Here is a 19546-nt window from a genome sequence, read left to right on the forward strand (position 1 = left end):
CTCCTGATAATACCCCTCCACTGGCAAAAAATTTCAAGCGGAAAGAAAAGCCAACACCTCTTCAGCTTTCTCCACCATATTCACTGCAGCTTTCTTTCTCACCACCACATATTACTCCATCACACTCCCATACTTATTCACAGGGAGACACAGCAGACCCATGGGACATGTACAATTCGAATCCTATACTGTCTAATGATCCAGATCTCTACCCTACTAAACCATCCCAGAGGATGGTACGGTTTATAACCAAGTTATATCTATGGCAGCTGCATTCCATGGGGTCCAAATGCATGCAAAACCTTTAGGAGAGAATTTTCTTTTTAATACGCGATCCTCAACCAATAATCAATCCCATTGCTTACCAATGCTTCCTGGTATGCTTAGGCACACAGAGGACATATTTAAAGAACCAGTCAAAGCTAGGGTTCTAACTCTAAGGATTGATAAGAAATACAAGCCTGCACCAACAGACCCAATCTACATTACACAGCAACCACCACCACCGGATTCTATTGTGGTCAGTGCAGCCAGGAAGCGTGCTAATTGTCAGTCTTCAGGGGATACCCCACCCCCTGTCAAAGAAAGTAGAAAAGTTGCTCCTGCAGGAAAAAGGGTGGCAACACAGGCAGCCAACCAATGGTGTATTGCCAATTCCCAGACCCTGTTGGCAAGATATGACTTGGCACTTGGTATGAAATGCAAGATTCTTGCAATACCTACCCAAAGAACACCAAAAAGGGTGCAGCAAGTTGTAGAAGAGGGTCAGGCTATTACAAATAACCAGATTAGGTCTGCTCTAGATGCAGCTGACACTGCATCTAGAGGAATTAATACCAGCATCACAATCAGACGACATGCATGGTTGAGGTCCTCAGGTTTTAAACCCTGAAATGCAATGTAGTGCTTAATATGCCATTTGATAAACAGCATTTCTTCGGACCAGAGATCGACACTACCACTGAGAAACTCAGGAAGGACGTTTATACTGCAAAAACCGTAGGAGCCCTTTATACCACACCTTTTTAGGGTTCCTTTTGGAACTCACAGTTTAGGGGAGGTTTTAAATCCCAAACTGCAGAAGCTCCCACCTCCCATCCTAAACAAGCACAGCAGTACTATTCAAGAGGGTCATTTAGAGGTTCTTACAGGGGACTGAATCTCCGAACTAGAGGAAAATTTACTGCCTCTAAGGGTGCTTCCACACCCACGAAACAATGACTTCCTAAATATCCCACAATCCCATACGTCTCCTGTGGGAGGAAGACTGCAACAGTTCATTCTCACTGGCAGAACATCACCACAGATCAGTGGGTACTCTCAATTTTCAGCAATGGTTATTGCCTAGAACTACTCTCCACTTCACCAAATATTCCCCCTTGTTCTCACAGATTCTCTCCAGAACACACTGCTCTACAAAAAAAAAAAGGTACAATCTTTATTACTCAAGGGGGGCAATAGAAATGGTTCCCGTATCACAGCAAGGGACAGGAGTATACTCGTTATACTTTCTTATACCAAAAAAGGATGGTACTCTCAGACCCATTCTAGATCTCGGACCTCTAAATCTATATATCCTGTCAGAACATTTTCACATGGTCACTCTACAGGATGCATTCCCCTTCTATGAAAACAAGATTACATGACCACGTTAGGTCTAGAAGACGCTTACTTCCACATTCCCATACATCCAGCTCATTGCAAGTACCTAAGGTTCGTAATATCAGGCAGCCACTACCAATTCAAAGTACTACCCTTTGGAGTAACAGCAGCACCAAGAGTGTTCACAAAATGTTTAGCTGTAGTAGCGGCATACCTCAGAAGACACCACATACATGTCTTCCCTTATCTAGACGATTGGCAAAAAAAAAAATCCAGCACCATTCTACAATGCCAACAAAAAACAGTACACAATAGATACCCTACACACACACTTGGGTTCACAATCAGTTACCAAAAATCTCATCTTCAACCAGCACAAATTCAACCTTATTTAGGTGCAATTCTCAATACCCAAACAGCATTAGCATACCCAAATCCACAACGGATACAAGCTTTTGAATACTTCGTACAACAAATGCAGGTCAACCAATCTTGCACAGTAAGATTTGTCATGAAACTATTAGGAATAATGGCATCATGCATAGCAATAGTACCAAATGCGAGACTAAACATGAGACCACTGCAACAGTGTCTCTCACGACAATGGTCTCAGGCACAGGGTCAGTTACAGGATTTAGTGCTGTTAGACTGCCAAACTTACAAATCTCTGCAATGGTGGAATCACAACAACTTAACAAAAGGGCAGTCCTTTCAAGACCCAGTGCCACAGACCATAATCGCAACAAATGTGTCAATGACAGGTTGGGGAGCCCATCTTAACAATCTAACGATACAAGGGGAATGGGACTCAATACAATCAACTAACCACATAAACCACTTGGCCTTAGTAGCTGCGTTCTTAGTCATCAAAGCATTTCAACCTCAGATCATACACAAAACAGTCTTAATAAGAACAGAAAACAACAATGTAATAACTGAAAAAACAAGGGGGGGAACACACACTCATCCAATTGTCCCTTCTAGCTCAAACAATATGGAAATGGACAATTCATAATCACATTCACCTACTAACGGAATATATCCCAGGAATACACAACCAGCTAGCAGACGTTCTAAGCAGGACGCAGCAACAAATACACGAGTAGGAGATTCACATACAGGTACTTCAATATTACTGTCAAATGTGGGGAACACCAAACATAGACCTTTTCGCAACAAGCGAAAACGCAAAGTGCCAAAACTTTGCATCCAGAAACCCACACCTTCCGTCCAAGGGCAATGCTCTATGGATCAACTGGTCAGGGATATTTGCTTACGCTTTTCCCTCTCTCCTGTTAATTCCGTTTCTGGTCAGCAAAATGCGTCACACTTCTCTCACCATGATACTCATAGCTCCCACGTGGGCACACCAACACTAGTATACAACACTCCTAGATCTGTCAGTAATGCCCCCATCACAAGCTTCCCAACAGACCAGACCTCTTAACTCAGAACAGAGGTCAAATCAGGCATCCCAATCCCAGTGTACTCAACTTAGCAACTTGACTCCTGAAGTCACAGAGTTTGGATATTTACAGCTTCCATTAGAATGCATGAACAATCTATAACAAGCACGTAAACCAACAACCAGACAATACTATGCAAATAAATGGAAACGGTTTGTGTACTACTGTCAACCTAAAAACTATAGATCCACTTAAAGCATCAGTATAAGAGATTGTGTGCTATTTGCTTCATTTCCAAAAAGCAAATCTTGCTTTTAACTCTATTAAGATTCATCTAACTGCCATATCAGCCTAGCTACAAAACATACAGCATATGTTTCTCTTTAGGCTGCCTGTCAAAATCATTTATGGAAGAACATGAAACGCATTATTCCTCCCAGAACTCCACCAGTTCCTGCATAGAATCTTAATATTGTGCTCACAAGACGTATGGGTCCCCCATTCGAACCCATGCACTCTTGTGCTATTCGTTTTCTCACATGGAAGGTTGCTTTCTTAGTAGCAATTACTTCATTGAGAAGAGTAAGTGAAATTCAGGCATTTACTCTAGAAGAACCCTTCTTCCAAGTACACAAACACAAAGTAGTACTTAGAATAAATCCAACATTTTGGTCTAAAGTGGTTTCACCTTTTCACAATAATCAGTCAGTGGATTTGCCAGTCGTCTTTCCACAGCCAGACTCTACTGCTAAAAGAGCTCGGCACACTCTTGATCTTAAAAGAGCTCTAATGTATTATGTAGACAGAACAAAGGACTTTAGGAAAACTACACAGCTTTTTGTTGCTTTCCAACAACCTCATCAAGGTAATCCCATTTCAAAAAAAGGATAGGCTAGATGGACCATAAGATGTATTCAAACATGCTACCTTAAAGCATAAAGGCAGCTATTAAGAACTCCAAAAGCACATTGCACTAGAAAAAAGGGTGTGTCCATGGCATTCTTAGGAAATATACCATTGGCAGAAATATGCAAAGCTGCCACATGGTTCACACCACATACATTCACAAAACATTACTGTGTAGATGTGTTATCTAGACAACAAGCTAATGTTGGGCAAGCAGTGTTAAAAAGACTATTTCAAATCACTTCACAGGCTAACCACCGCTTATTTGGGAGGAGAACTGCTTTTTAGTCTATGCACATCATGTGTATCTGCAGCTACACATGCCATTGAATGGAAAATGTCACTTAACCAGCATACATCTGTTTGTGGCATGTAGTGCTGCCGATTCACATGCGCCCTCCCTCCTCCCCGGGAGCCTGTCGTTGTTGTAGTACTCATTTGTACACATATATATACATATATATATATATTTTTTTTTTCCATGGACATCTTATGTACTTCTTAGGTCTATAGTTGTACATACACAATCTTTCACTCCTTACTTCACTCTTCTGCAGGAAAACAGTCTAACAAACAAAGGAGTTGATTCCCATGCTCACTATCACCGAGAGGAGGAGTCACTCGATCCCTTGACTGAAAAAAAGACTTCTTTGAAGAAAAACAACTTGTAACACTCCGAGCCCAACACTAGTTCTGTGTTTTTTTTTTTTTTTTTTTGGGGGTCATCCTTAATTTTTAGCTAGTTAGTATGATGTGAGTATGTTGGTATGAGAGTATTAGGGAGTATGTTTTCAGGTCCTATTTCTATCAATATTGCACATGATGACATAAAATATATTTTGCTTATTGATTAAATAAATACAATTATGTTTATCATTGTTTCTGTATGTAAAATGTTTTTGCTTGAAGTTTGAAAACTTGTTATAGGGATTCCCTTTTTGGAACCTAGATAGGAGGTGGGTTTTTTCTTTCTTATTTTTGGTTTGTTCCTGTCTCGCTTCTTTACCTTTTTTTTTTTTTTTTTTTTTTTTTTTTTTTTTTTCAGGATACCCTTCCTTTTTTTGTTTGGATTATTCTCCCGCAGCCGTGCTGCTTAGGATTTAGTTTTGCTTTTTTGGTTTTATCAGATGACTGTGTCTTCTACCTCGGGTGAGGGTATTAAAATCTTAGGACACACTTTATATAGTGGACCTACTCAGATCTCACTGACATGTGATTGCCAATTAGTGAGTTCAATTTGGATATTTCACTTGGGTGTACTTTTCCTTTTTCTGTAGCTCTTTTGGATCTTTGTAGTGAGGGGAAGATGGATTCCTTTAAAACGTTTGGGATCTCTGAGGATCGTTTTCTTGCCTTAGTAGGCAACTTATCAGATAAGGTAAGTAAGAAAGTCCTTTGGCAGGAACAAGATGGAGATGGAGAGGGATGTAAACTTCTGAATTTAAAGAAAAGAGCAAAAGGAATAGAGGCTCATGCCAGTTTCATTTTGGAGTACTTGAAAGCCGGAGTCATCACCTATGGGTTTGAGGGTAAGGAATATCCTAGGCCTTTTTGTAGAGATTCGTATGTTTCTTGAAAAATGGTCCCACATAGCCAATCGGTGTTCCAGAGATTGGATGATATTTATCATAGAGACAGCTAAAGAAAGGACAACTACCCTAGAAAATTAGATTGCTGAACTTGAAGAAAAAATTAAACCGACTAGCTCGTTAGGAGAGTCCAAAAGGAAACTGGAAGAAGTTTCCAAACAGATGGCGACAAATCAAGATTTCCTTATTAAGAGGAAAACAGACAAACTTTAAAAGATCTGAGACTTTTTTCACAAAAAAGAGTCCTTATCTTCGAGAACATTTTTATTTAGAATAGTCATTTTGGGGACCAAACCTAACTCCCACAAAATATAGAGGGTCACATTTTCTGATACCTCAGAATAAGACAGGGAGGGAGGATTAAATAGACATGATTTTTCAAATGAAGAAACATCACAATCTGTTCACATCAAAAATACTTTATTTTTTAATATGGAAGGGGGAGGAACAGCCTTCGGGGACGACAACAAAACAGAAGGAGAGGGAGGTTTTACCATCAGATGGATCAGTCCCATCAGTATCTACAGACACAGAAACAACAATATTGGAAATCTTAGATACCTCCAAAGCTCTCCCCATCTTTAATCTATCTAATGTTCATTTGGAACAGAATGCCATAGACCTCTTGGGGGAGAGGACTCACGTTCGTCCAGAGTTATAGAGTGGACAAATTTGAACTCATTAAGGATCTACAAACTTTATTTCACAACTTTAGACTTAAAAAGTTTTTGGGGAAAGAGAAGTAGTAGTTGAACGAAATATATCAGGTCTTAAACCTCAATCTACTTTTACCCCAAGTTTAGACCAAGTGGGCCATGAGGTAGGTATCTTTGAGAAGACAATAATGACCAAAGTCTACAAAACGTTCCAGCTCCTCCTTCTCATTTGACGTTAGAACAACAGATAGCTCTTAGAGAGCTGCAACAAAATGAATTTATTACCATCAAACCATGTGACAAAGGCGGATGTATAGTCCTTCTTGACACTGATAATTATAAACGGAAGATTAAAAGAATGTTCTCTATTGAAGATCATTATCAAAGAGTTAGAAGTAATCCCACCAAGCAGATCTGTTCTAAGATCAAAGCTATCTGTGAAAGTGGTGTTCAGAATGGTAATAAATCCAAAACAGAGTTTAATTTTCTACAGTCAGATGATACCAAACTTCCAGCAATATATGGCGTCCCTAAAACCCACACAAATGCAGAAGACATACCACTAAGCCTATTGTATCAACTATAGGATTTGCTATAGAGCCTCTATCCAAATACACTGATACATTTTTAAAACCTCTGGTTTATAAATTTACATCATACATCAGAGATACATCTCAAATGATTTCTAAAGTGGAGGGTCTCCAGTTCGGTCCCAGTTGTCATTTATTAGTGGCAATGGACATAGAAGCATTGTATACCAGTATTCCACAAGAGGGAGCCTACAAACCTGTAGAGAGAGAGTCTTTTTAACTGATGAAGCTCAAAATATGCCTATCAATTTCATTTTGAAGTGTCTTAAGATAGTTCTATGGGAAAACTCCTTTGAATTTGACAGAGTTATATATAAACAAGTGAAAGGAGTCAGTATGGGAGCAGCTTGTGCTCCTAGTGTGGCAAACTTCCATATGGGCCTTTTGGAAAAGAGATTCATATATAACGAGGTAGCCCCTTTCTTTGAGAATGTCAAACATTTGGCCAGATAAATAGATGATATATTTTTTGTGTGGGAAGTGGAAATGGAACATCTTCAGGAATTTGTAGAATGGATCAACTTATGTGATGACAACCTTAAATTTACTCCAAATATCAGTAATCAAAAAGTAGAATTTTTGGACATTCTCATATGAGGTTGGAAATCGACTCCAAGTGTCCCTTTATACCAAACCTACGGCTCACAATATTTTATTGCATTTTTAAAGTTTTCATCCAAGATGCCAATGCCAAGGTATTCCTGTTAGTCAATTTCTAAGCATTAGAAGGAACTGTAGTTGTATGGCAGAGTATGATAGGAATGCTATTGATCTGAAAGACAAGTTTCTTCAGAGAGGATACCCGAGGAGACTAATTTGTGATGCGTATAAAAGGGCAAAGTATAACAATCGGGATACCCTTTTTGAAGAGCGATGACAAATAGAACAACAAAAGTTAGTATGTGTCATCCGGCACTCTAATATTAACAACAAAATTAGAGGAATCATCAACTCACAATGGAATATACTAAACAGTGATAGGGGAGACAATTCTCTCCCAGTTCCTATGTTTGCGTACAAAAGGAATACAACACAAGAGACAAACTAGAAAAAGCCAGGTTGGTACAAGAGAATAAATATATTCAGAAAAACATTTTTGGAACTAATCCCATTTTAGGGACTCACCAGTGCGAGAACTGTCATGCATGTTCACAGGCAATTGTATCTGACCGTTTCACCTACAATAAAAAAGAAATCCAACTTAAAACAATGACTAATTGTCAAAGTAGCAATGTTATATATTGCATCATTTGCCCCTGTAAATTAGGGTATATAGCAGAAACAGGAAGACAGTTCAGAACAAGATTCATTGAACATAAATTCCCCCGTTAAAAACCCAAGATTTTAAGCTCCGCTGGTTTTTCATTGCATGGAAGTTAAACATAGGGAAAGTGACCTAAGGTGGATCATTTTGGAAAAAATCACGGTGACAAATTTGGGTAATACAGATATCTATAGAAAAAAAGCATGACTTTTTGTCAGATTTGCTATCTGAACACTGTGGATAAGGGCCTCAATGATAGAATCTCCTGGGAAAATGCCTTCTAGCCTTTGATATATAAACAAGTTACTTTAATATATGGATTTAGTGGTTCACCAGGTCAGCCCTGTTGAGATTCCTACAGGCACTCTTTTCCTCTATAGAGCCACTACAGGACAGGTGAGTATTCTTTAGAGCTGGTTATAGTGCTTATATATCATTGATATATTCTTTTCATTTTTGACGGATTTAGGATTCACATTTTTTATTTTTAATTCTCTATCAATATGGCTGCGATGTTCCCCCCTTTTTTAAGACGGGTATCGAAGGGATGTTCCAGTCCTTTTTCTGTTTTGTCTATTTTTCCTATTTTTTCTATCCTGAGCTTTTTATTGGTCTTGAGGATTATGCACCTGTTTATTTTCTGGTCATAACACCTAACTTTGTTAGAGTGTTTTGAGCAGTGTTAATGACTAAGATAAAGGGTCTCGCTGAAGAGGAGCTGGGGAGATAAATGCTGGCTTCATCTAGGTTTTTGGTAGTATGGGATTCTCTAAGAATTACTTAAAGTGAGTACCACTGCTGATAAGAATGTGTATGTTGCCATATACATGAGGGTATATATCCTCAATTTCAAGAAGATCCTATTCTTAAATTTTTTATTCTTCAAAGATGGCTGCCACGTTTCACTAGATTTAGATCGGTGCTGAAGGTGAGTTCTGTAGTCCTTTTTCAATTTCTTATTCGACTTATCCCGATCAGATAACAAGCTCTTGGAGCAGCCGGAGAAATCGGACAATGTACCATACTATAGAGGAGTGTGTCAGTTAGACGTTTCTCCGATGAAGGAACCCTTCATACAGGACTATCATGGGGCCTTTGGAAAAGAGAGTAAAGATTACCTGGAATCATTTGAGAGTTTCAATATAGCAATAAATAGTTGTTACCTGGTTGTGATATCGGTCTCAAACTATTCTTCCCATTATACCTTGCTCATTGGAGAGCTATTGCGCCATGAATGTCTGGCACCACATCTTCTAAGGCTTACCTTTGTATGCCTAGTGTCCATTTAAACTTAAATAATTTGGGTCTTGGGTGAGTAACACTGTGACACCATCTTTAGACTATAGTTGTATTTGGGCTTTAGGAGTACATTTGCCTGACAATGAAGGCGCACGTTACGGCTGCAGTTAGTGAAATTGTCTCGTTTTGCTTCGTCTTTAGATTTCTATTGTGTCATTACCAGATGTCCAAATTTTGGACAGGAAGTATCTATTGCCACCACTGATATGAATTCATTTATAAAGGGGTAGTAGGTAAGCTTCCCCCTGCTGCTTTTCTTCTTTTTCCTTTTTCCTTCTATTTCTCTGTTGGTTTTTCTATTTGTTTTTTTGTGTTCCCTTCTTTTGGTGTTTTTATCTTTGTCTCAGGGGCTATAACCATCACTGTCGGAATACTACTGATGCATATATCACACACAATTGATGCATGGGTTTAAAGTTGGTGGTAGGTTGCATAGGCATGCAAGGGTCCACTTCACTACCCAGTACACTCTTATGATACAGTCACCTCGATATAATATAGATCAAGCAAATAGTTATTTCATTTTTTATTTATTTATATATTCATTGGGTTTAGGGACCAGATTGTCCCAGTGTGTTTTTTAACTAGTTACGGTGGATGTTCCACGTGGCCTGAAGGTGTATGACCAGTTGGTCATTTGGCACCGAAACATGCGTCGGCACGATTCTTGGCCGGGCAAAGCTACTTGTGTCTCTCTCTTTGGATCCCGTACATCTTGCACTGATGGATTTATGAATTTATGGACTTGAAAGACGATCGCTATAAGGAAATAATCAGTACAATACAATCAATTTCTAGGAATATTACAAGAATTGGAACGGGTCCTAATTGTATACAGTTGAATCATGTAAAGTTACTACAGTGCAATAAATTTTATTGATGTCCGTGCTTTTTTTTTTTACAGATGGGGGGCACTTGAGTGATACCTGCTAGGCCTTGTGTTTTTTTTTTTTTTTGGTCATCCTTAGTTTTTAGCTAGTTAGTATGATGCGAGTATGTTAGTATGAGAGTGGTAGAGAGTATGTTTTCAGGTCCGATTTTTATCAGTATTGCGCATGATGACATAAAATCTATTTTGCTTATTGATTAATTAAATAAATACAATTATGTTTACCATTGTTTCTGTATGTATAATGTTTCTGCGTTTAAAAACTTGTTATAGGGATTCCAGTTTTGGAACCTAGATAGGAGGTGTCTTTTTTCTTCTTTTCTTTCTTATCTAGACAACAAGCCAATGTTGGACAAGCAGTGCTAAAAACACAATTTCAAACCACTTCAACTCCTACAGGCTAACCACTGCTTTTTTTGGGAGGAGAACTGCTTTTTATTCCATGTACAACATGTGTATCTGCAGCTACACAAGATTAGTATTTGATACAGATGGGGTTCTTACACAAATTAACATACTGGCCCTCCCCAGCTGTGTTTATTTGCAATAGTTAGCCGCTTGAATCCAATTATCTGAGTAAATATAGTATGGATTTGATGTCAGGAGAAGATGTGGCTTTTTACACATGGGTTCTTTAGATCACATAGGAGAAGAACGGATTCATGTAGACTTTTAGTATTGGATACCAACAGTTGAAGCTACAGGTGTTTCTAAATGGTGTGCACTATTGGCTGCAGTTTGATTTTTAGCTGGTTTGTAGTAGTCACTATTACTGGTATACTCTAGTAGTGCTTACATGCAAGACGTCACAAGTATATGGCTTTTTTATGATAAAAAAATATTTGCATTTAGTGTTGTATTTGATATATTGTGCTTTTTGTATTTTAGACCTCTGTAGTCTTTTGGAACCCTTACCTTATGTTGAAAACTACAATACTTTTGTGGTTAATTCTCATAATATTTGAAGGTGTGTTCAATTTCTCCTTTGAGCAGCACTACAATTATTTATTTTTTATTTACACTCAACTGGCGTTTCAAACTCTGCTTCAGTGATCCACTCAACATGATCCCCACCTGACCTTGCTTTCTCCATTCATTCCACTCCTCCTCCTTACAGGGTCTTCTGGTCTCGGGAGCCAGGCAGATGCTGGTGCTCTAGGGTAAGTGGTCATGATTTTCCTGGATGATATTGCCACACCAGCAGGGAGACTAGCAGACCTAAGTCCCCAGTCTTGGTCACGACAGGCAGTTGGGCTGAGCCTCTGCACCCTGATGTATACCTCCAGTTGGACAATTTTGGAAGGCTCAAGCTCCCCTTTTTATAATTCATTTCGGGACACAGATGTGATTTAGAGTCTTAGTCTTTATTCAGGTTGTCCTCTTTAATGTACCTACTCTTCTGTTCCGTCCTTTGTCTAAGAAGCAGCTGTCACAGCAGGAGCGACTCCAAGCTTGGTTTCAAAAGGTTACAAAGGCCCTCAGCCCTACTCTTTATGATTTCCTTATCAGCCCCTTCTTCTTGAGATTTGTCCAGGCCCTATTTACCAGCGAAACTTTAGATTCCAGGAATCCTTTTGAAGTGCACAAGGGAGCCTGGCTATCCCTTCATCCAGTGTGAGTTCCTCCCCTTTTTAGGGTCGAGCCTGGGTTGCATGCGCTCGCGCATGCATATCGCAGCGAGATGCTTTTGTATTTAGAAAAGGGCTCGCAGCCCTGTCAACTTCACGTCCGTGTTTTTTATTGGTTCGTGGGCTTGCCTAATAAAATCCGCTTGCTTTCATTAGTCGAAGGCAAGCATACGTCATGCCTTTTCCGGTGGCTAGCCCTCCTTGAGCGCAGCGACCAAGTACAGAAAACATGCGAGGCTCGCTGTTTTCCATCGGGCTCTTGGACTTCTTTTTCTCTAATTTACGAGCGCGATCCCGCTTGGCAGAAGTAGAGTGCTTTGCATAGTTAATTTAACTTTTTCGGGGTGTGTACACAAATGCACTTTTGCCCGATAGGTGAAAAGTCGGGTTAGGAGTTTACAACGCGATCAGCTCTAACATGAGCAAACGCAAGACCCGTTGCATTGTAAATGCTTGTTGAGTACTGCAAGCAATCTAAAAATCTGTGTGGAATACCTCCTCAACTACTACATGCCTTTACAAGGCCTTGGTCTTCCAGTATGGAACTCACAGGCCTCCATTTACTCTACCTCATACAAACATACGTTACCTTACACAATCACTAGTATGCTACTGTATGCTTCCACCGCTGTGCTCATGCTATTTAACCCAGGTTAAGGGCAGTAGCCCTTTACCCTTACCAGGGTACCACTTTGTGCACCCCCTCACAGTCTAAAATCACAATCAATAAGACAAGTTGAGGTCATGGCGCACATGCTTGATCTATGATCGCCCATGATGAGAAATCTCTACCTAGGAACCAGTAATTGTACCAGCTGAGTTACTAAGGGCAGGGGTGGATGTCCGAACTTATGAATGGGACTTCTCGTTTCCAACAGATGGCAAATTAAAATATGATAGGACGGTCCTTTGTTCAGCAAGGCTATGCCTACCATTCGTTTTTGACCTACTGCATCATCTGCTTGCATCAGAACACCTTCTGGAGGAGCATCTGTCTTCCTTGCTTCAGGAGGTGCTTGCTGCTTTGACCATAGGAATGGTGCTGGTCTTGTAAGTGGGGACTAGCCATTACTCCTGCTATTTCCTTGTACAGACCGACGTCTTTGTCCTATTTTAGATCTTTGGCCTCTGAATGTTTTTTTTTACTGAAGGACAGATTTAAAATGCTCACACTGGGCATGTTCTATCTGTCCTGGATTCAGGTGACTGAATAGTTGCCCTGGAGATAATTTCATGTGCTGCAGTCTCACCGGCGGTCCCTGCGGTTCAGTGTAGGCAAAGCGCATTTTTAGATTGCCATTTTCCTGTTAGATATCACTAGTGCCACACGGGTGTTCACTAACGTGATGGAGGTGGTTGTTGCCCATCTTTGGAGGATGGGGATACCAGTTGTTCCCCACCTCGGGGACTTGGTGTTGAGGGAGAGCTTGCCACAGTCAGCCAGGGACCACCTCTAGACAATATCGAACCTCCATAAATCGTTGGAGTTTACTATCATCGTGGCAAAGTCATACCTGACTCCTGCATAGAGACTGTTTCATTGGTGCCATTTTAGATAAGGTGCAGTTGCGAGCCTTCCTTATATCACAGCAAGTCCAGGACATCCGGGTTATGATTCTTATGTTACAGCTTCGGTCTTGGGTCTCAGTGAGAGTGGTTTTGAGGCTTTGTCCCTTGTATCCTCCTGCATCCAATTCATTGACTATGGCAGATATCTTTGCAGTTAACTCCAAGTATCTGTGGGCCAGCTTCAGGACAACCTGTCCAATTCCATCCATTTTTCGAAGGTAGCCTCAAAACATCTGCAATGGTGGCTGCCTGACTACAATTGGACTGACGGCATACACCTCTCCCTGCCCCACCCCGAGGTGATGGTGTTGGTGCTGGGCTCAGAAGAAGTGGGGGGGTCAGTTGAAGTTGGTCTTAGCCTGTTAGAGTTGTGGGCCATTCGTCTGTCGGCCTAACTCTTACTATTTATCAAGCTGAGGCCAGTTCAGGTTCTCGCAGATAACACCACCACCATGTGGTGCTACAACAAGCATAGTGAGACATTCTCTGGAGCTGGCTGGAGCGTCAGGGCATTTCCCTGGTCACAAATGACCTGGTGTCATCTTTGAGTGCCAAGGCAAACGAACTCAGCTAGTGCAACCTGGTGGATCCTGAAGAGTGATACATTCCGATGTGGCAGAGGATGCAGCAGTGGGGAGATACCTGGCTTGATCTTTTTGCCACTGTCACAAAAGCATAACGTGAAGAGTGCTCACTCTCTGGGTTGCATTCTGGCTAGAGGACCCTGTATGTCTTTCCACCTCTGCCTGTCCTGCCACAAGTTCTTAAGATGATCAAGAACAAGTGGGCCCAAGTCATCTTAGTGGCTCTGGATTGGGCCAGGAGAGTGTGGTGCCTGGAACTTTTAGGCATGAGCATCTATCCTCCAATCAGGCTAACAATTCAGGTATCTTCTGTTGTAGTTGCAGGGTTCTGAACCCCAGCCTGCCCAGTTTATATCTCCGTGCATGGAGACTGAGCATATGCAGTTGACTGCATACAATCTCTCTCCTGAAGTTGTGAATGTCATCCTTGCTGCCAGGCATCGATTTACAAAGTCTATCTATGCAAGCTGTGTGAGAAACGTATAGCACCAGCAATACAGGCCTGTGAAAATCCAAACTGTTGGATGTCTTGGTTATCTCTTGTTTATCTCTGGTCCAGCAACAACTTTCAGTAGGCACTAGGTTATTTGTAGGCCCTTTCTGTTTTTTGGCATTTGCCGAACTGGCATTCCTTGTTTAAATCACCTGCTTTTATGAGGTTTCTAAAAGATATGACACAATTCCTCCCACACCACTTCTAATGCACAGTGGGATTTAGTTCTCACTTTCCTCATGTGCCCTCCCTTGAAGCCAATGAACAGCTTCTCTTTACATCTGCTGTCTCTCAAGACTGTATTAATTCTGATGATAAATTCATCTTGTCATGTGAGTGAGCTTCTGGCTCGCTCAGTGCAGCTGCCCTGCAATGCTTAGACAGGTACCTCTGAGCTGGCATGCGTGCGCCTCTTCTTGGTACGTCGAGACGATGTGGACATTGGTGCACATGTTCATGAAGTACTACTGCCTTGACAGCCAGGCCCGAAAGGAAGGACATTTGGCCCTTTCCGTCCTGCAGGACTCTTTGTTATGAGCCATTCTACAGACCCACCACTTTGGGAGCTGCTCTGGTATCTATTCTAAAGGTGAGTTCTCTAATAAGAAGTAGCCATCAGAAGAACAAATTACTTACCATAGGTTACTGTCTTTGTGGTCGATACCCTATCTAGCTGCAGATTCTTCACTGCCTTCCAGCCTCCCCATTCTGTGAAACGGTCTCCTTTCCTATCATAAAAGGTCCCAAGCTGGAGATCTACACCCTGGTATCTCTGACTACTGTTGGGCTCCGTGTCCAAGGGTGTGGACACAATCAAGACAGAAACTTACGCAGTCACAGCTGGTTATCAGTTATGTGTCACTCCGTCATCACTTCTGAAACAGAGAGAAGTTATTGCGGAGCTGCATGGCACCACCTACCGGCCTGCACAAGCAAAGCTGCTTCAGTTCTCCAGATCCAGTCTAGTGCTTAAAAATATTCGGAAGGGGAGGAGTATGCAATTGTGTTGAGTATCCACCAGAAGGAACAGTATCAAAGGTAAATTACTTGTTTTTTTATTCTGCACATAACAAGCTTTATAACTTTCCCTCCCTCCTCTCTTCTAAGAGTTAGAAACTTTCGTTCTTGATGCAAACCTCTGTCAATAGTATCATCCACTTGTCCAACAGTGGTGTCCTCTCTCATCATACCTCTGATCATGTTTAAGTTTTCAGTGCTTTTGTCTGCTCCGGATTATAAGATTCTCTACTTATTTCGTCAGTTTCCTCCCTACACCTTTAACCTCTTGCTGCAGCTTCAAGAATAAAAATCACCTCACATGTTTCTTTACCTCTTCATCTCATAAGTCATCCCAAATCACTTTGCATGACACCTGGTGCCTTTCAAATCAAGGACTGTTTTTCTTCTGAATTAGCTCTCACTCTTCCAGATACCTGATTTGTTTTCTCATGTGCATCCTCCTACACAAGCAGATGAGGCTGCTCTCCTGCATAAATCCTTGCTGAGCTACGTTCTTCAGCCCATCCTAAATAACAAAGACCAGTCGCTTTCATACAGTGGATGAAGACAAGATTATTCTCTCAGCAATAAACTAGAGTTGCTGTTAGCATATTGTAGCCTGCGTTGCCCTTGTCCCTATGCATCAAAAATCACTTCCCTCTTCATATTCCTCACTTCATTAAATTGTATTCTTTGTATATGACCTGCCCCTTCGGTACCCACACTGACGCAAAGCAATAATCTCTAGAGTGCGACTGGGCGGTGGAAGAGCTATTGAAATCCTTGAACCGTTTCAACTCTGAGAAAACATCTGGACCCAATAGTTTTTCAACAAAATTCTTTAAACTGTTCATGTACAAGCTATGTATCCCTCTAGAGGCTGTTGTGAAAGAGGCAGTAGTAACTAAGCTGTTGCTTGCTCCCTAACCTCCAGAGAACTCAAATTATAGTGATCCACAAACCTGGATGACCCCCAGACTTCTGCTCCTTGTATCGACCCATTTCCTTCTTAAATACGGAGCTGGGAATAATTACGAAAGCCTTGACTGATCGCCTACTTCCAGTTGTCTCGTTTCTGATACATCCAGACCAAGCAGGCTTCATACCAGGGTGAGCCACTAGACATAACATTAGATGACTACACAACATCTGGGATTCTCATGGCTGATATGGAGAAAGCATTCGATTCACTTGACTTGTCTTACATCTTTAACCTCATCCATCATCTAAACTTATGGCCTCGCTTCCTGGGATATCGTCTGCTGCTCTGTGCCAATTTCACCACTTGCATCAGGATGGGCACCACAACATCAGCTCTATTCTTCATTAAAAGGGGGATGCACAGGGATGACTACTATCCTCACTTCTCTTCACTATTGCCTTGTAGCCACTGGTGGAGTGTTGTGGATAGATGCACAAATAAGGGGTTTCAAGTGAGGAGTGGGGACTGGGGACCTCAGATAGAATAGCCATGTATTTCTTAATTGATTGCAAGATCTCTGGCTCCCGGGCACTTTGCATGTTTTTTGTATTTGGGGAAAACAACACCCTTTTTATCAACCTGATCAACTCCTCTTTCTTCCCGATTTCTGCTCACTCCCAAGATATCTTGGGAGCGACTGGCTTGTGCATAAGAGACACACGGCTTCCTGTGTCTAGGGATTTACTTCACAATGCATACACAAAGAGCATGGTTGAACACCTCCCTTCCCCTCCCCTTCCCCCCCTCCCCCCACTAAATCCTTCACTTAGCAGGAAGAGAACAGGCACTGCTCCCTCCCGCTCAAGACTGGCCCTTAGGTCATGGGAAATGACCCTTAAGCACTGGGGGAGCAGGTACCGCTATGGAAGGATTCCATATTGCCACAGGTGGTGGCACTGGTAGGCTTCCACAAGTGGGACTTAATAGGTAATCTCAGTCCTGGGGGATTTAATGGATGGCTGTACCCTTAAAACTTATCAGACGTAACAAATGGAGTGCAAACTACAATGCAGCCAATTTTATCACTACCGCCAGGTCCGTCATGCACTGAGACCAAAAATCACTGATCTAGAAAATCCCCTGGAGTATAATCCATTGCAGGCCAAATTGTTCTTGGGAGACCACAAGGTGACACAGATTGACCAAACTCTTGTACACCGCAGTCCTGGTGCATTCAGGGACCTTTGACCTACATGGGAGCACTACTTGGTTGCCATGGCTGGTGAAGACTGGATGGAGGCCCTGGTCTCCCTGCTTCACTCAGCGATTTCAACTTGACACAGTCTAATACGACTGAACTACCTACACCGGACCCACTTTACCAAGTGCAGACTCTGGCGTATAGAAGTTGTTGCTTCTCCCTCCTGCCTTTGTTGAGACACCCCAGAGGGTGATCTTGTGTACATCACATGTTCATGTGGAGATTGGAAACAATCTGGAGGCAAGCGTTTACCTGTTTGGGCGAATTCCTGTGGACGACAATCCCCCCTCTATCCAGAACTGTCCCTCGTGTATGTCACTACGGACCTAAACTTGGACCAACATGAACTAAGACTAAAGCAATTGGGTCTCACAGTGGCCAAAATGGACATCACTCATAGTTGCGATTAGGCGTCACAGTGGCAAAATGGGACATCAATCGTAGATGGAAAGATAACACTCCTTCCTTAGAGGCCTGTCAGGGGGACCAGGGCTGGTGCATGAGCAGGGAGATCTCTCTGTAGGAACCTAAGGGCTGTCACCCTGAACATGCCAAAGTATGTAAGAAATGGATTGACTACAGAGGGGTTGCCCTCGGCCCTAGACCAAAGCAGTCAGCTGCAACAGACAGAGAAGTGCAGGCATACGAGGGCTGACCTATAGACAATTTTTATCTGTAACTAGGTGTGGTGGCTGGTGAGGGAGGGCCCTAGGTGGAGGCGAGGGGGGTGGGATTTGGTAGGGAAACAGGAGACTTATTCGCCACAGTGTTATGTTACTGTTTTGATGTTCGCAATGTCAAAAATAAACCAAAATCAATAAAAAGTGTTATTTAAATATTGTGGTCATGAATTCACTAGTGTATTAGCTTCAGTTTGGATTTTACATTTCAGCTAATTTTGTAACTTTATGATGATTGAAAATCACTACTCATAAATATCACGATGAAATGCTGTTACATCCTCTGGCTACATAAAGACTTTACAGCAGTGGTTCCCAACCTGTGGTCCAGGGACGCCTGGGGGTCTGCGAAGTCTCCTCAGGGGGTCCGCGACTGCTTAGAAAATTAAATAATATTAACAGATTAGATCCCCAATCTTTGGGGAGAGGGAGGGGTCCCTGGAATCCAATAAAAAATCAGTGGGGGTCCCTGGGCTCCAGTAATGATAAAGTGGGGGTCCTCAGAAGTCAAAAGGTTGGGATTCACTGCTTTACAGAATTACTATTCCTCCTTTGTTTTTTTACTTATTTATGTATTTTTTAGATTGTGATAAATTAGTAGTACACGTCTACCTTATTTTATGCATTTATGTATAGTTATTGCTAGAACTGTTAAAAATGTTATTATTTTCAACTTTTAATTTCAGAACTATCAGGCTGCTCTCAATTTTGCTAATGAAGAAGAAGCTAGAAAATTCAGAAAAGTCATAACAGAGTTGCTTGATAAACAGAAAAGAAAATCTGGTATGTAGAAATAAGTGCTTACAGTAGAATGTCATACACTGTTGTTAAGTTGTTTCGATGTTTGATTAAGTAGTTGCTCAATAAACCTAAAGCTGACCTGATGTGGAAGCAAGCTGAATCCCAAAGTCCATAGTAAAGGAGATTTGCCCATCTTTGTGTTCTAGTAGTATTTTACACAGGCAAATCCTTTTCTCAGATAAACTGCATTCTATTTTTGAGGTCGCAGCCTACCAGACACCTCGGATGTCTGGTTTGCTAAAAAACATCTTGGACTTTCAGAAAGTTGACATAGGAATCTGTTCCAGTAGTTGATTACCATTGGCTTTGTGGTTTGTAACTCGCACTTTCTAGCTTTCCATTTGCTAGCTTTATTTTCTTTGAGCTTTCAAGGTTCCGTTGGTCCCTCCTGTTGCCTAAACTGTGTTT

General features: G+C 41.5%; 1 protein-coding gene across 1 annotated transcript in view; it reads left to right on the plus strand.

The window, feature by feature from the left end:
• Window positions 1-19546, plus strand: part of WASL (WASP like actin nucleation promoting factor) — a 299023-nt gene that overhangs the window by 114887 nt on the left and 164590 nt on the right. The window contains exon 4 of the mRNA XM_069229876.1: window positions 19024-19120. Within this exon, the coding sequence (XP_069085977.1) occupies window positions 19024-19120 (97 nt within the window). The remainder of the gene's footprint in view (window positions 1-19023; window positions 19121-19546) is intronic.

Source organism: Pleurodeles waltl, chromosome 4_1, assembly GCF_031143425.1.
Source record: "Pleurodeles waltl isolate 20211129_DDA chromosome 4_1, aPleWal1.hap1.20221129, whole genome shotgun sequence".
Taxonomy (NCBI): domain Eukaryota; kingdom Metazoa; phylum Chordata; class Amphibia; order Caudata; family Salamandridae; genus Pleurodeles; species Pleurodeles waltl.